The sequence below is a fragment of the Nematolebias whitei genome, chromosome 2, assembly GCF_014905685.2.
Source record: "Nematolebias whitei isolate Nwh7 chromosome 2, NemWhi1, whole genome shotgun sequence".
Lineage (NCBI taxonomy): Eukaryota > Metazoa > Chordata > Actinopteri > Cyprinodontiformes > Rivulidae > Nematolebias > Nematolebias whitei.
This window is the reverse complement of record NC_056499.1, coordinates 16,840,649-16,858,976: the sequence shown is the minus strand read 5'-3', so window position 1 is coordinate 16,858,976 and position 18,328 is coordinate 16,840,649. Positions and strand designations below refer to the sequence as shown.

Genomic DNA, 18,328 nt, shown 5'->3' with positions numbered 1-18,328 from the left:
AAAAAAAAAAAAAAAAAAAAAAAAAAAAAAAAAAAAAAAAAAAAAAAGACTTTTTTTTAAATTAAGCTTTTACAGCTTTTGTAAGCAATCAGTTTGGCATGATAGTTTAAAAAAAATGTATTTCAAAGAAAGTAATATATTAGATTTCTTGTTTATTAACAAGTCACCAAATGGATATTAACATACAAAACAAATAGCCTAAAAAATCTACACTAAAGATAGACTATTATCCAGATGAACAAAAACATTATTAGAGCAAAATTATTTGAAAAAAATATAGAACAAGGCTATTTTAATAGAACGCGCTTCGGCTTTTGTAGATTCAGATGCTGCAACTTCCTTCACCGCAGATGAGAGCAGGGTGTGGAGCGGGACGCGCGCGACCGATGATCCAGTGATCCACCGGGAGCTTAACGGGACTTTAAATTTTTATTTTTTACCTCTTTCAACCGGCCAGTTGGACCTGAGTGTGCACCTGACATGCATCAGCAGGTTTCACTGTGCTGGTTTTGTAGAGTGAGTTCTCCTGTTTTTAGCATTTGTTTAATTCTCTCCAGCTCCATTAAGCCGCTTGTTGAGGGTCAATTGTAAATCCTCAGATGTGATAAAAGCAGGGCAGGCGGGGCCACATGTGTAATTGTTGTGCAATGCACCGCGCTACTCTCTCTTTTCACAGTCTGATTAACTTCTGCACTCCATTTTCTTTCTTGCTCATCCTCTACATAGTAAACTTACTGCCTCCTCCTCTACAAGTTGAATAACACAACTTTATATCGTGCATTCTAGTTTAGTTTTCTTTGTGCTGTATGATTTGTAAAACTGCATCAAAAGCCCAAGACCGACCATCAAGCACATAATTTTGGCCCCACCTGGCCCTAATTTCGGGTCGGGTTGGGCACGGGTCAGAAATCACAGCTCTAATTAAGACACAGAGCTTCATTAAAGTGTGACATTACCCAGACTTTTCTGCAGTTAAGCTTCCAGAGGTGAGGACTCGCTCAAACAAAACTCTGGTGTTGTTATCCTCTGAGAAGAAAATAAGACACATACACACAAAAAATAATAAAAAATAAAATTATTCCTTTCGTGATATCAGCAGTCAGCAATAAAGAGGCTTTAGAAATTTGCAATGCTATTTATCCGTACCATTAAGGTGTGAGAGGTAATCGATGTACGCAAGTATGTACTCTGGAATGTCACCGTATTTCTTCAAACCAAGCTCAAAAATCTTGAAGGCCACAGATTTATCCTGTTGAAAAAAAAATTAAAACAAGACTTAAAGAGTTGTGTGAAAGCATCTGTGTGCCGAGATTCATTTCGGTTTCTCTGCAGCCGCAGACACTAAACGTGAGATGTTCTTACTTTGCTGCAGTAGTACTCCATCAGCGCTGCTGAGACGTACACGTGGTGACGTGTGCGGGGATCCTCTCGTGCCTTTTTAAAGATGGTTCGGCCCGATTTGATGCCTTCTGCCCTCCTGGTAAACTTCATGTACTGGGTGTAGACCAGGGTGGGGTCGATGTCCTCGATGGCCAGCAGTTTGTTATAGATGCTGTGCACTTTCTCGTACTTCATGCGACTCTGCCAGGGTAGCAAAGAGAAATAAGTACCCGAGGTTTTTTTAAAATTTGTCTGAGTTGGTTTGTGCCGAATACAAAACCCGATGCTCACTTCTTCATAGTCAGCAAAAGCAAAATAGAGAAGCATGTTCTTTTTCAGAAGGGTTCCAATGGCACGCTCGTAGATGTTGGCCGCTTCATCGCTGAACAGTTTTGAATTATTCATGTCCTGAAAGGGAAAAAAAACAATAATCCAAAAATGATATTGCTGTTTGACCTTTTCTAAAAATATATTTCCAATTTGGGTAATTTCACTTTAAATCTGATCTGGTAAAGATTTAATTTTTACCCCTTTCTCTGCAAGCAGTTTGCTGGACTGCTCCAGGTACTGAGCTGCCTCATACCAGATGTCAGGATGGTGGCCCAGCACCAGCAGACACTGCTCATAGGCAAACATCACTGCAACATACACATAAGAAATATTCAAACAACAAACAAGCAGCATCAAACCCCCTCACAAAAATAAGGTCAATGTAGGCCCTCTAGTGGCTGCATTTCTAGAGGAGATAAACAACCACAGCTACATCCAACATCTAATGTTACAAAAAAGACCATTACAGATTAGGGATGCACAATATTATCGGCATGGTATCAGCCAATATTAGCAATAAAGTTAAACATCGGACATTCCATCAAAATAACTCACCGATATAAAAGGCGCTGTTTTTGTATAACCCAGTGACAAGGATGCCTGCAGCACCAGCACAACGTTATGACATCACGCGCGCCGTTCAGATTTGTGAAAATTGACAAATTTGCACTGTTCGAGTGTTGCCATTGTGTTGGAGAGTAAATGTCATGAATACATTTGACATTAAACATAATCCAAGTTGAAGTGTTGCATCATTTTCAGCCCCATTTTTAGCATCTTTAGGTGGCCAAATTGACAAAGACCATGTAGAATAATGTAGTATTTTAATTCCACAGTAGAGAAAGCTTTGTAGTCTTTGTAAGTAGGTCTAAGAAAAAACAAATATCGATGTTGTTATCGGCTAAATAAGTTTTAACATATCGGCATATCGGATATCAGCCAACAACAACAAAACAATATTATGCATCCCTATTACAAACAATCATAAGTAAACAATGTTTTTTGTAGACAAACAGACAAAATGAAAGCTCTAATGAGCTTCTACCTCTCTTAGTGATGAGGGTCTGGTCTTCTGTGCGCAGCGGGTTGCTCTTTTCCCACTGGATGTACTTTTTCCACATTTCAACCTGCACCGCCTCCTGAGGGGAGTTCTGTGGCGGCACTGAAGGTGCGTTCCTGTCTAAGCCTTTCATCACCGTCTCATACTCCTGCGTTATCGAACACATGCATCAGCTTAAGTCATTCTATAAAAACAGTATTTCAATCCGGCCGGTGCTTTTTTTTTTTGTTCAATGTCTCACCTTAGCCACTCTCCGTGCGTTCATGTAATCTCTGCTTCGGTCCTCAATCATCTTTTTGGCCAGGTGCACGTTAATTCCCTGTTTATAAAAGTTCAAACCTACGTTTAAACATGTGAAACTCAAAGCAACAAACGTACAGTGACACTTTAAAACTTATAAACCTGTCTAAGCTTCTCAAATGTCACATAAAATCACAACAAATATTCAAACAGCCAATAAAAGCCGATATAAAACAATCCTTTAGTATGTGAGGTAAAGTGTAAATCAGTTACTGAGATGTCAGCGTTTCATTCTCTTTTTCACATGGCCATCCTAAAAAAAGTTAAAATCTTTTAAGTCTATTTTTCTTTTCTTGAGATGTGAGCTTATCGTTAGCCGGACGACTTCTCCCTTTAGAATCCATCGATACACGACACCACCTCCTGATTCTTTATGCTTCTCATATGAAGCAAATATTTTATTTTAATCTGAGCTGACCTGCACTCTTTCTTGCAGCTGTCTGACTTGTCTATGCAATAGTTAAAAAAGATCATGTGCTGGCAGCAGCATTTAAAATTTTATTTTATTTTTTCCTGTTAAATCCATTCGGTCTAACCGTGACTTGGACTTCAAAATAAAATGTGCTGCTACAATATTAATTAAACTCGACTCCAGTTTCACTGTGAAATTAAAGCACTAATAACAGAAGCTACCAAACAGACTTATGTAATAAATGATAGGAGTATAATAAAGTATTTTATTAAAGTTTTCTTTTCATTTTGTTGCATGCAAATCATTTATCTATAGAAATATATGTGTAGAAATAAGAGTTCACAAAGTTTAAGCAGAAACAGGAGGGGTGTATTTTAAGTCACTTGCCTCCTCATATTTGCTATAATCTCTCCAGAGCTGCTCAATGTTAATCATGGGGTTCACGCAGCCTCTTTGGTACACCCTCCGAACTGCTGTGATCCTCTGGTTCTCTGCATATGAGCCCACAGCCTCGCTGATTAAACACAAAAACAACACGCACAAAATTCAAATTGCTAATGCAGTTCAAGTCGTGTGCTACAATAAAAAAAAAAAATGTAATAATTGACACTTACACTCCTTTGAGGAAATTGATGTAGTCCACCCAAATCTGAGAGAATAAATGACAAGTTAGGGAACAGCAAATACAAACGGTGTTTACTGGTGCAGGTGATAGATCTGAGTTATTCGTGCACCTGATAAGACATAATTTCCATGCCAATCTTATCAAGGGCAAAGTCATACGCCTGGGCCATCTTCTCTCTGAAAACAGGAGGGTTAAAATGCGATGTAAAATGTGCATTTTCAAGCTAAATCAACACATTTAACATCAGTGCGTCTTCTTACTTGTAGCTGGGAAGCTTTCCTTTGGTCTCGCGAACATACGAGAGGTAACATTTCCACAGGTCAATGTGCAACACTTTCATTAGGCACCTCTGGAACAACTAAACGTGTAAAAATGTCAGAAAAAATGTTATAAATTCAATATCATCCTGATTGTGAACACATGTCGACTAACAGCAAACAGGTCAGGTATTAGATGTGGCAAAGATGCACAACTGCACTGAAAGCTTCAAAACCATAAACCCTCATCTAAATTGTTTTTATGCAGAACTGTAAAAATAAAATCGGTTTCATTTGACGAGTGTCTGATGCAGCCTCCAGTTTTGTGAGCTAGTTTGAACAAGCAAATCTGAAATAAGTACACATCTGACGACAGATGGGTTTTATTTAAAGAGAAAATGAGTTTACACATCAATAAATTACAGTTAAAAACAAAACGGTAAAATACCAACAATTTACACTTCATTTTATATTAAAAGCATGAAGCAAACTGTAGCAAGTATAACATCGCATATATTGAATTCTAAACTTGCATTCACAGATCATTTAAAAAAGTTATAGAGTGACTATACAGCAATTGGAAAATATAGAACAATATTTCATTATGGACACATACCTTCTCTACCTTGTCATAGTTTTTTGCCTTGATCTGCAAAAAGGGATGTAAATGCAATGTCAATTCAAATGTATTTATATGAAACATGCATTCATGCAGATCAAATTTGCACGCACACACACATTCTCGCAAACATACGGAGTACCCTGCAGATCAACAAAGTGAATTTCACACAAGAATGACAAAAATCACTTCAAGAAAGGGGTTTATTATTTTTTTTATATATTTGTGCTACACAACCAACAAAAACACTGCCAGGAAACAGCAGTTTGTAAATGTAAAGAAAAAAAAATAAATCGGCGTTAAGGTTTCCAATCTGCAACAATGTATATATATATATATATATATATATAAATCTTCCTGAAAAGCTCCAGCTGTGCACGCTCCTCTGGAAAACAGCTCTTTTCAGCACCGACAGAAGAGGCTGTTCTTTCTGTGGCGTTAACGCTCCACACTTGTGTGGTTCGAGCCATCTTGTCCCAGCGTTCAGAACGGGTGCATGGGAGGAGGTTAGGCTGGAGTAAAGCATTCTGAGACTTTAGGACGAGCACTTTGCTGTAGGTGTAAACAAATGATTGGCACATCCCCTTGACCCAAACACCTGACAGCAGCCTCACTGATCAGCTGTTTCTCCACACCTCCTGTCTACTCACTTAGACCTGCAGTCTGGACTTAGAGGCGCAACACATTTGTAGTAAAAATTCAAAACTAAAGGCTTGTTTTTGAGAATGTAAAACAAAGTGCCAAAATAAACATTTGTCTTTTATTGTGTGCACTGCACTCAGTACCACAGCACATAAAGTATAAATATAATATATGTTAAGGATGGGGACACACAAGGAAATTATTTAATTAAGAATTATTTCTAAGAGTCTTCGTTTGAGTGAATTGACATTTTAATTCGTCCAGTCAACAACATGCATTGCTTCCATTGTACTCCTTTCCCATGAATAATGCATTTTTGGTCAAAAGATGTGAAAATAAACTCTTGATCATGCAACAAGTATTTTACTGTAGTGACGATGAAAACAAAAAAAACAAAAAAAAAACCTAAGATGACTGCCGCTGTCCAAAACCCTCCCCAAAATTAAAGTTTACGCAGCAGACAAGATGGTAGGAAACAAATATCCAAACTGCATTGTTTTCATTAGAAATTTGTTCTATAGTTGTGAAAATTTAAACTACAAATGCAGTGACAACTTCTTTGTGAATGGGTAATTTCTTAAATACCAAAACATTTTTATTTACATCAGATACTGAACTTGTAACGTCATTGGATCCACTACTCGATGTGCTCACAGCTAAAGCGTTCTGTGGTTAGGCATGAAGATGTGGAGAAATTATAAAACAAAAAATTAATATTTGGTTCCCACTTTTTAGATGATCAATGTATCATCTTCAAAAGGTCAAACATTTGTTTGACTCAAATTCTGTTTGGACCATACAAAAATGTAGCAAACCCAGAAAATGTATTAAGACGTGTGCAGTTGCCTCTAAATACTCTTCCATCTCATTTTCATGCCATTCACTTTTTTTAATCCAAGTCCAAATCAGTGAGTGAAAAATAGCAGACTGCACCAAAAACAAAGATTGTGTTTGGGAAATTAGTACAAAAAAAACAAAAACCTTCATTTGTCCAGAAAGCAACAGTTGCAAACAAGAACTTGTATGCTGTAAACCTAAAATAAAAATAAAAAAAAAGAACCAACTTCCTGTTTCAAAATGTTAATCTCAGTGTGTGTGTGTGTGTGTGGGGATGGAGGGAGAAATGAGAGCTTATATTCATACTTACCACTGGGGGGTGCATTTTTACTTGGAATTACTTGATGCTAAAATATTTTGTCAAGGGAATGCATTGGAAAATAATTTTTTTAAGTGGCATTTTTAATCATTTAATCGTTAAGGATCTTAATATTCCATATATGAAGCCTGTTCTTCCAGCAACCTTGGTGGGAAATTTATAAACTGAACTGATGTTGAGGTGTGGGAAGTATTAGGGGTTTGAATTTTTATAGGGAAATGATTAAGTTTTGAAAATATGTTAAATATAAGTGTACATCTATTTTTGCCTTAAATTTAAGAATCTAAAGTTTCAGGACAATAAGTTTAAATTGGAAGCATTTATATATACATGTAGTTTTGTTCTATTTGTGACCCCAAACATAAAGCTAACCATCTTTTGCTAATTGCACTTGTGTGCTCAGGTTCTATTTAGCCACAACATATTGAACATCTACTTAATATCTATCAAGACCAATAAAATAAACTGTTCTGTTTAAACTAATTTTTAAAGAAATTACACCTTTATACTACGGTAAACCGATTTTGAATTTAACCCAGTGCTACAGTAAGGAATTTTCTCTAGCCATAAAAAAAAAAAAAAAACTACTCATAACTTTATTTGCTGCATTTTATTCATGTGCAAACCATCTCTACTTGTTATAGCAAATCTGTTGCTCTTTGAATGTATTCTAGTGTCAGCGTTTTTAAAATTGATGAAATCACAAGTTATATTTTATTTTATTACTGCTAACAAACTAAAAAAAAATTCTAATGGCTGAAGCCTAACTTATGACCCAAGTCCACAAATCATAGTGGAAAAGGAAGGGGCACTACATATCTGCAGAACTAAACTACCAAGCAATAAAATGAGTTTGGACGAATGATCAGGTGTAAGAAAATGTATTTTAATTTGCTTTAGAGCAGAGCTTGTCCTTGGCAGCAACAGGGTCACAGGTCATGTATTCAGGAGCAGGGAGAAACGTCTCAAGAAAAGAATGGGCCACACAATCAAGATCTTTCTTTATGAAGTTACCCAAAAGAAATGACACAGGAGGCAATAAATTGACACGACAAGTGAATAAAAGGCTAATGCACTCCAATACCATTAAAATAGTTTTAATACTGTTGCAGACCAAACATGCAACAAATGCATTTACCCCATTTAAATATGGCGCAGAAAAAGATAGTCTTTCAACCTGAAAACATAATTATGTAAAAAAAAAAAAAGTTTAAAGCTGAATTACCCTTTGTGTTTAAAGGCACAGTTCTTATCAGACCTTTGATAGAGCCTCACTGCAATGTGACTGTCAAGTGTTTATTCCAGGTAATATTTAAATGCATAATTTAAAGGGCAACTACAAAAAAACATTTTCCAGATTAACAGTAAAAACTTTACAGATGAAGGATGGTACCTTTAACAACTGTATTTATGTAGGCTCATCAATTCACAACAAGAACTGTGACTTTAAATTTCATTTATGAAGACACATTTTGGTTGTGTGAAAATCAGATTGTTGATCGTGTTAGAATAAGTCCCAGTCATGCACTCTAGATAAAAAGAAAAATATTAACCTCAGCGTCAATGAATAGCTTCCAGAATCTGCCAGAACTTGGAAACTGTGAGACAAGTCGTTCATAGGTCTTCCTTGCTTTATCTATGGGTTGATTCTAAAGGAGGAGAATGCATTTACATTCCACACTATTTAACATTCAATATGCAGTGCACTGTCAATAATGTGGTTCAAGAAAATATTCATAACTTTTGGATCAAAAATTTAACCCAAAATCCCCCCTCCCTCATTCCCATTTTTCCTTAACCCCAGGAATACAACTCTGTGTCACTAAACCTGTGTTTCTCGAATCAGAATGCTCCATGCGTCAAGGTCATATGGGTTTTCTTCCAACTTCTTCTCTGCCTTCTTCACCTTCTCAGGAACATATTCTGCTGCCGCCTGCAAGACAACACAAACACACAAACATTATAGAACTAAACAAAAGCCCACAACACTGTGGTGAGATGGCCAATAAAACTGGGGTGGCCATAACATTCATTAATAACTCATAAAAACCAAATAACACGAGAGCCAATTGGACTGTCCAAATCTCGCGATAATTGGCGAGACTAAACTGAACGACAAAAGAATACCATTTTCCCGCTAGCTAGCTAGGTCCTTCCAGCTGGCACCGTTAAACAGCATAGGTACAGTCCAACTAAATTCAATACGTAGAATCCACATAATAAAGTTATAATAAAAGGCGGACGACCTAAAGTCAGCTTGAAAGTGATAGTTACAGCAACGTTAAGTTACGACAAAAGCTTTAGCTGAGTCCAATATGGCGAACGACGAGGACACACAAAACAAGCACACATTTGAACCCGTTTGCGTTACTGAACGATTTTAGCTGCAGATGAGAAAAATATGTTAAATTAAAATTAATGAACTAAAGCAGGCTCAATAGTTTTAACGGTCTAAAATATAAAACAAATTAAACCCAGATGTCACGCTTTTGGCCTTGAGTAAAACTGCATGTTGCTACCTTGTCGACTGGTGGTACCTCCGTCGCCATGGCTGGAACAGTAGCTACCCTAATAATAAGCTATCAGACAGATTAACGACCAAATAATAATTTGACGGAAAATTTTCCCACTAAGTAATCGGCATAACTTTGTAGAGACCGATCACGTTGCCCTGGAGGCCACACTCAACCGCTCATTTCACCGATGTCTAAAATGGCGAGGTGTTCCGGTGCAGTTGAAAGAGCGATAATAAGACTTCCGGTCGGCATGCTTCCTTCAAAATAAAAGGCCACTCTTCAGGTAGTAAAATCTAAAAGTTAAATCAGGTCCTCTGGACGGATAAAAAGACAAATAAGTTGAAACTTTTCATCTTTTATCCAAAAGACATTGTCAGCTTGAGGAGCTCCAGCTCTGCTTCCTGGGTTGGACCCTTGGTTGTCAATAGTTTGGAGGTCTAACAAAATTAGCCAAATTTCTAGAAAGAAGAGCGGCTCCACTCAAATTGGGATAGATGCCATCTCTCCACATCAGATCATGGTTTTCCCCAAAAAGCACTCCATTTATCTATGTAGCCCTCGTTGTTTTCAGAATACTACCTGGACATCCAGCGGTGGAATGACAACAGATGACTAAACATGTTGTTGCTGGTCAGGAGGGAACCAGAGAAAACTACAGAGTCCAACCTGGTTTTAGTAAAGATACACACTCAAGCAACATTAATTTTAGTGACCTCCGACTGGCGTAACTGTGTCATTACTGCTGACATGAATAACAGCTTTTTCTGTATTTAGCCATAGCTTTAGCCAGCAGTTTAGGATTCAATGTTGCCTGCTTTGGCCCAAATGCATTTAATTATGACCGCTGGAATGATGGAATCCCTAGTGCAGGGCGTTTCAACTGGTGGCCCGGAGGCCAAATCAGGTCCACTGGTGAGCTCAGTTTGGCCCACCAATGGGTTCATTTTCAAATAAAACTAGATTTTAAACCATAAAACAAATTTACTTAATGACAATAACTGCTGGATGTCCTGCTCCTGAGCTCTTGGTTTCAGTAACTGTGGCACCCTGATTAATTTAGTTGAATAGCCCTGCCCTAGTGCCACATTTCGTACTATGGAGCTGCCAATAACCAGGGTCTGCGTCTCAGCGGATGAGTCACTGAACAAGCAAAACTGATTTGAAACGTGAACTGGTCGGTGGTGAACTGGAGGCTTAGTTTTAGCATATTCCGAACCATCACACAACTGGCCAGAGGTTCCAGACTGCTAAAGGGAGCTATAGCCTCAGAAGCCAGGAATCAAATTATTTTCATGTCATAACAAAACAAAGCAAACAAAAAAAGTCATGATCTAAAATAAAATGACAGCATAGAGCCACAGGGCAACAAACTGACCAAAGGGAATCACAGGGTGACCAAACCACAAGACATGCAAAAATGAGACAAGACATAACATGAAATGACTCAAACAAATGTAATAATGACAGTGTTAGAAAAAGAACTGACTATGTCACACCAGTGTAGAATGTTTAATAAAATGTACAATGATCACAAATGACAAAACGTATTTACAGCTGTGTATAAACTATGAAATGGGGTTTCTTTCACACACCTGCTCCCAGTGATTCATTGTACATTTTGCAAATTTATACATTAATAATAATAACAACAACAACAACAACAACAACAACAATAATAATAATAATGGCAATGATAATGATGATAATAATAATTACAATAATGTTGTTGTTGTTATTATTATTATTAGTATGACAATTTTTATATAGTTGGAGGATCCTTGTCTCTACCTATACCCCAAGTTATCCTGGCTTTTTCAATTTATAAAGATTTTTGCTACGTTTTAAAGTAAATAAAGTTTTACTTTAGTTTGCTTATTTTAGACAAATAGTTCCCATAATGTGAGCTGGAACACCAAACGAGTTCTATATTTTTGCCCTAAAACAGGGTTGATCTAAATAACTTTTTTTTATTAAGTGGAACTTTGCTTGATACTTTCCAATTGTTAAAATAAAATAAAACATCTATAAGAAGTGAGGTGTTGCACAGATCAGGCCTGACACCGTCCTGCTGTCCAACAGAGGGAGACAGATGATAAGAACCAGGAGCGCGCTCCTGGTGACTGTCCAAACAGACCAGAGTAGACGATTCCAGAGCAGTTATCTTCAACTTGTAAACAAGTCCTTTTTATTTCCCCATAAAAAAAAAACTGTAATAATCCAACATTGTATTTGTTATAAATATAAGCTTATATATCATTATTGTTTCCTTAGGCTGAACATCTGTTATATTTGGCATAATTATTTATGTGATTTAGTTTTAGTGGGCACAACTTTAAAAACTTAGATTTTTGAGGTCCTCTTCAGTGATAGGGTTTTCTAAAAAGACCATAGAGCCTGTGAATTTTTTCTCCATCTTACTTTTATATTGCCAGCAATGTTGGCTCATGATAAATCAGGTTGGACAAGAGGTGCTCTAACTTTTCCAGCAGACTAGGCCTAGTGGTTTGTTATTGTTGTTGTTGTTGTCGTTGGTGGTGGTGGTGGGGGGGTCGAGATGAGGACTAACAAAGACAATTGTCCTTTTATGTCCTTTTAGTGAATTAGATTACAGCTGCCCCCCCCCCCCCCCCCCAAAAAAAAAAAAAGTCCATGCTCAATAATCCAGATGTACAATCCAACAATTTTTTAGTCAGATCATCTGGACAGTTTTTTTTTTTTTTTTTTTGCTGAAACGTTTCACCTTCCATCCGGAAGGCTTCATCAGTCAAGGAAACACACAACACAAAACTGATTCTTCCCCCAAACAGCTTACTCTAACGTGGAACAAACAACTGGTTTGAGTAAGCTGTTTGGGGGAAGAATCAGTTTTGTGTTGTTTCCTTGACTGATGAAGCCTTCCGGATGGAAGGTGAAACGTTTCAGAAAAAAAAAAACTGTCCAGATGACCTGACTGAAAATTGTTAGATTACGGCTGGTTTCTCAGACAACAGTCTACTTTAATAAAATGTCTCACTTTACTAACAGGCAAACAGTTAGACATGGGCAAATTTCAGAAACTGAAGTTGTACATTTACCCAATAATGTATACATGTTTGGATATATATGGAAACAGTTAAAAATGGAATACATGAAATTTAGAACGAAAACCCCTTTTCCCCCCATTTTTTTTGCTTCAAGGTTTACTCAATATTATCTCCAACATCAAAATAAAATGTTTCCAAAATGCATCACCAATATCGTGGTGTGTAATCCAGAGGTTGCTGGTTTGAGCCCCGGTTGCATCAGAAAGGGCCTCTGGTATATGTTAACGACATTTGCAGTTGCTGTTGTAACATGATAATTAATAAATATAACGAGACAATTTGTAATTTGATATTTCTTTACACAAACTGAATATTTTGTTTAAGGTAAAAATAAACACAGAACAACAAATTGTGTTTCCAATATTTATTTAATTTTTGCTACACTGTGTTTTTTTTTTCTCTCAAAGATTCTTTTGCTCTGTGATGGATTAGTGAGGTCTGACCGATGCCGTCGCCAGTCCACAAACATTCGCTTGCAGTTGCTAGAGGAAAGGGACATGTTCGAGGCTGGCAGGGCCGCGGTGCTGCGCGTCTAGACGGGGGTAACAGACCATCCCCTCAGACATGGACACCGACGCCAGAAGTGAAAGGACGAGAGTTTGAAGCGTGTGATCACAAGACGGGCTCGGTGTGTGGGACACTTGTATGGAAGAGTTATTTCATGTTTGAAATGTGGGAGATGGTGGCGTTAACGAGAGCGAGCTCTCCCTTCCTGTCGTCTAGGACAAGATGGCAGCAATGCAGGCGAACTGTGCATGCTATGGATTTATAAGTCCATAACATGCTCAGAGAAGCCCTGGATTTGACTTAAAGCGACTCTATGTGAAGGTAAGTGCTTGACTAAAGGCTGGCGATGGTTGTGTCTGTCGAGCAAAACCTACGAAACGACACTTTGAACGTGACGTATTACTGAGTCATAACTTGGCTATAAACTTAGCTAGCGAGCGTTTGGCTGTCTGAACTGTTTTCATTTGACACCAGCTCTGTCACCAGTTTGGCTTTTCCATTTACTTGAGGATAATTGTTATTATTTACTGTCAAACAGCGTTCATAATCGCTTTAATGTTGTTGTTTTTTTTTTTTAACCGACGCGACAGCATTAAAAACAGCAACGCAGTCTTTTTACGTTTTTTTGTCGTTGCTTTAGTTTTTTTTCCTTTTCTACACATCGTTCATTCGCTTGACTGTTAGTCTACCTTAAATGGACAATATGGATCAGTGGTAAGTTTTATTTCACTTCAGTCACCACCTAACTCAGGAGGCTCAACCATGCTGAACTGGAGCACTCCTTTATTGTTTCCATTTAGCTCCATCCTTTTCTTGTTGGTAAAAATCAACATTTTAGTTTTATTTTTGTATTCACCTCAGCTAAATGTGCTTAGCCACATTGAATGATCCAGATTAGAAAAACACAGCATCAGCTGTTGCTCATCTATTATCATATCAGGCAAAAAAAAAAAAAAAAAACCCTCATGTGTTGAGTTTTAACATGTCCAAGAACTTGCACAAGGCATCCAAAACGCTTAATGCTATTGGAACGTACACACGACAGTAAGAATATTGGGTTTTTGTAAAGCTCTTTCTGGTTGGAAAAGAACTGCAGCTGAAGGGCAGTAAGCTCAGAGATCATGCTTTTGCTGTGGCAACTCCTAAACTGTGGAACGACCTTCCCTTGAGCATCAGACAGGCCTCTTCTGAAACCCATCTCTTCTCCCTGGCCTTTGACACCATCTGAGATGTTGACCTTTAATCATTTTAATCGCTTTTATTATTTGACTATATGACTGTTTCGTTATGTGTGCAGCACGTTGGTCCTGTAGGTGTTTAAAGTGCTCTATAAATAAAGCTGGTATGAAGAAAAATGCTGGTCAACGTCAGTGTTGTAAGCTGGCATTCTTAAATTACTTTGTGTTTGTTTTTGTCAAGAGCACAGTTTATTTGCGGTCTGCCTAACCTGTATGGCCACAAGCCAACACAATGACTAAAACCTGACTATGTTCTTAACCTGCTAGCCTTTTGAGAACAGTAAAAAACAATATCCTGATGCATGCTCAATAATCCAGGGAGAAAAATCTAAAAAAAAGTTTAATCTGGTCCTCTGGACATTCAAAACAAAACAAAAAATTATAGAAACGTTTCGTCTTTCATCCGAAAGACTTCTTCAATCTGAGGTACTGTATTCAGCTCAGTCTTATAAATAGCATATTTTTGTAGTGGATCAACCAGTTTGCTGCTGACAACTAAAACCAGCTGCTCACATGGTCAAGAAGGACCATCAGCCTAACAATGGATCATTAGCACACTGATGGCTGTTTACTATTCACAGGGGGCTGAGTGATACTAGCAATCACAGCATTGTAAGAGGGGGACAGTTGAACATGGAGGCCTCCACCCCTGTTTAATGATGGACGGTTTCTTTTCACAAAGATGGCCTCCTTTATTCCTCTCTCAAACCATCGTTCCTCTCTATCCAGGATGTGAACATCTTCATCCCTGAAAGAGTGACCGCTGGCCTGGAGATGAGTGTAGACCGCAGAGTCCTGACCTGATGGTGTTGATCTTCTGTGCTGGGCCATCCTTTTGGCCAGTGGCTGTTTAGTTTCCCCGATGTAAGACTGATCACAGCCCTCCTGACACTGAACAGCATACACAACATTACTCTGTTTGTGCCGGAGGACTGGATCTTTGGGATGAACCAGTCTTTGCCGTAATGTATTTTGGGGTTTACAAGCCACTGGGACGTTGTGTTTAGAAAATAAACGTCTCAGTTTCTCTGATACTCCCTCAACATATGGAATGACCACTGGTCTAGGTTTGGTTTCCTTCTTTTCACCTGATGGCTGACTGGAGTCCTGTTTGGGTTTCTTCTCTGCTTTCAGGAAGGCCCAGTTAGGATATCCACATTGCTCTAGAGCCTGTTTTGTGTAGGATTTCTCCTTCTGCCTGGCTCCTGAGTTAGTGGGGACGCTGTCTGCTCTGTGGTAAAAAAACAAGTTAAAACTAGCTAATACCAAGACAGTTAAAAATAAAATCTGCTTGGTCTTTACAGTAAATGTGGTGGCTTTGTGTTAAATAGGGAGTGTACCATTTATATACTCAGTTTGTGATGTTTTTGCTCATAAATCGTATGAAACTTTACTTGCAGGAAAGCTTGCCTTTTTTAGCAATTATTTATTTAGCAGTGGTCATTGTTGAAGTTCTGGCCCTCTTAAAACGACAGTTTAAAGCAGTGAACGAGCATAGAGGAATTGACTCAGAATGTACTTTCCCTGCTTTCATGTGTTTATGTGCTTCGTTTTTTCTCGTTCTATTGCACAGAACCTCACAGTCATCTGTGTAGCGCTGTGGCAGACTTAAAAACTTGTATTCAAATGATGTCATCTTGTGGTTTGTGTGTAGATGTCAGGCAAACAGCGTGAGAGTTTATGGGAAGACGACTATGACGGGATGATGGTGTGCTGTAGCTTAGATTACAAAAGTGATGCATTGAAAATGTTTTTTTTTATCTTTTAAGACATACACTCCTATTACAGTTCACAAAGCATAAGTACTGCTGTGCACCTAGTATTTTCTTCATACATGGGATTTTGATAACCCTTAAAAATGTTTTTGGCCAACACCATTAAGATAAAACAACACTTTCTCAATCTACATTATGTTCATGACTGTTTGAACAAATGTCTCATTTTTTGAGGTTATTTGTATGATTAAAAAGTTTTTTTTTAGGTTTATGGCAAGTGTCTATAATCTTTAGAATTTCTTCAGATAACAAGACCTAATGAGGGGTGATGACGCCTATTCTGTGTTGAAATCTATTGTGCATTTTTAGTTATAGTTGAGACAAATCATACCATATTGTCCACAAAAACACCACTTTTTGTGTGCATAAAAAGTGTCATCTTGCCATATCAATGATTTGACAACACAATGTGTATTGCTGATACATTTCTTTAGCTTGCACAGCAGCACATTAAGAGTAATTAGCCTCTGTGACAATTTAGTTCTTAAAAACAAAAGATACGTTCAGTAAAATAAAGTTTTTTTTCTATAAGAGAAAAAACTCAACAAGGCACATCTTTTAAAATATGCAATAAAACTGTTATTGCTATAGATGGTAAAAGAAAACTTTCACCATTTGAAAAAAACAAGGTGTACATCAATAAAGGCACATGAAGACACTACAAGAAGTTGTTCATGTGCTGTCCAAAGATAAACAAGTGACTCGACGAAACATGTAGAATGTGTCCTAGAATACCGTAGTGCTTGGCCACTGTTTTGCTGTTTTGAAGCTTTTGCAGCAACAGAGTCACACGCTCATCATGCACAGTAAAAATAAAATATGCTACAAACTTTAGTTGTTTGCAATAATAAATGCTGCTGTTTGCAATCTGCAGCCCCCAAAACAAAATCTTCATTCAAAATATTAAGATATAAGTATATTTGGGGGCTGTGGTAGATCGATGACGCATTTTAAAAGTACATGTATTTGCTCCCTTCTTGTTTGATATGGTATTTTCAGAGAAAATTAGAAATTCCACAAATAACTTGGGATCACATGCTTTAAAAAAAATAGAGGGCCTTTTATCTAATGAGCGTAAAGAATCTAGTTCACAGGGCAGAAGGAAAGTATCGCAGTAGTCTGGCTGTACAGATGTGATCCAAGATAACAACCTTTATGCATTACCCAAATCATGGAAACAAAATTGATGTAGATTGGGCGTATACGTGTCGCCATTTGGTCCTTTTCCTTATTTAAGTGAACTGAGCAGTAGATAGAACTACCTCACTGAAATACAAGTTTAATTTGAGCGCAAAAAGCAGTGCAGCTTGGAATGATCACTGGATGATTGCATGACAAGAAAGCATCACACAAGACTGCTTTCCTTATCATCTGATAAAAGTGTGAATCCCTAATGGGCCAGTTTTAATCTGCTGTAGAATGGCAGACATTTATAGCTCAGATATTTGGAGCCTTAGCTGTGGTTAATATATCAACTCAGTTTTGCTTTGTGTTGTCAAATGAAGCACCATAAGCACAAATGTAGGAAGTAGAATAGTCCCCCCCCCCCCCCCCCCATTAGCCTTTAGTTCTTTTTTTTCATTCCTTTAATAATCAGCATTAAACTTAAAAAGTCAACTTTTTTTTAGAGATGTTATGTCTGCCCTTTTTGAGTGAATTTGTGTAAAGTCTGTTTTTAGTTCGTTTCACCTGGCCTGAGTCAAACATGACCTGTTTCTTCCAAGTATATATTCTTTACAGGTTTGAAAATTTGAAGTAATATCATAGGAGGAGCGTCATGGCTGGTCTAGTTTTTAACACAAAAATACTTTGTAGCTACAGATGCTTTTAGTTCCTCTTTAAAGCAATAAAAGCCGCCTACGTCACATCCTTTTGTCAAACTTGACCACTGCACTTATTTGTGGTCGTTATTTTTTTTTGTATTACATCAAACCTGTAAATAGCAACTCCATACTCAAATGGTGTATCATCTCTTATTTAATAAGCAAAACCAAAAAGGCTTAAAACAAATGATCTTGGTTGTGCAAGGCTTGAAAAGTTATGTCACTTGTTAGATTGACTGTAATACTTTTTGTAACTGTGTTGACAAAAAGCTCGCCATCGTAGATTACTGGACACTCAGAAAAAAAAAAAAGACAGTATGGTTGTTGGTGTGTACATTCGTGTTCACGTACAGTTAGGTGCATTCCGTTTTCATCAAACAAAACTACACCCCTGCTGATGAGTCACTTTCAAAATGTTTGAGCATTTTCACGAGTATGAAGTTCTCTTCCACTCGTACATGCTCATACAAATTATAGAGGAAGAGAAAAGAGTGAGCCATGTCTTGAGTAATTTGACACGTGGGCCTGATTATGCTTTTTGACTTTGTTTTACTCTTTTTGTCTTTCATCCTCTCTTCATTGGTTGCCTAGAGACCTGTCGTAGG

At 37.6% G+C, this 18,328-nt stretch overlaps 2 protein-coding genes across 2 annotated transcripts in view; one reads left to right on the top strand and one right to left on the bottom strand.

Annotated features, from left to right (window-relative positions):
* Positions 1–9,507, bottom strand: part of cstf3 (cleavage stimulation factor, 3' pre-RNA, subunit 3) — an 11,514-nt gene extending 2,007 nt beyond the window's left edge. The window contains exons 1-15 of the mRNA XM_037697454.1: positions 9,301–9,507; positions 8,610–8,714; positions 8,335–8,430; positions 4,981–5,013; positions 4,368–4,465; positions 4,217–4,283; positions 4,097–4,131; positions 3,870–3,996; positions 3,012–3,089; positions 2,756–2,918; positions 1,909–2,018; positions 1,672–1,788; positions 1,363–1,581; positions 1,147–1,249; positions 957–1,026 (exon numbers count right to left, since the gene is read on the bottom strand). Of these exons, the coding sequence (XP_037553382.1) occupies positions 957–1,026; positions 1,147–1,249; positions 1,363–1,581; positions 1,672–1,788; positions 1,909–2,018; positions 2,756–2,918; positions 3,012–3,089; positions 3,870–3,996; positions 4,097–4,131; positions 4,217–4,283; positions 4,368–4,465; positions 4,981–5,013; positions 8,335–8,430; positions 8,610–8,714; positions 9,301–9,330 (1,451 nt within the window). The 5' untranslated portion in view covers positions 9,331–9,507. The remainder of the gene's footprint in view (positions 1–956; positions 1,027–1,146; positions 1,250–1,362; positions 1,582–1,671; positions 1,789–1,908; positions 2,019–2,755; positions 2,919–3,011; positions 3,090–3,869; positions 3,997–4,096; positions 4,132–4,216; positions 4,284–4,367; positions 4,466–4,980; positions 5,014–8,334; positions 8,431–8,609; positions 8,715–9,300) is intronic.
* Positions 9,508–12,863: 3,356 nt separating this feature from the next.
* hipk3b (homeodomain interacting protein kinase 3b) overlaps positions 12,864–18,328 on the top strand; it is a 36,349-nt gene continuing 30,884 nt past the window's right edge. The window contains exon 1 of the mRNA XM_037690529.1: positions 12,864–13,208. The gene's annotated coding sequence lies outside the window, so the exon portion shown is untranslated. The remainder of the gene's footprint in view (positions 13,209–18,328) is intronic.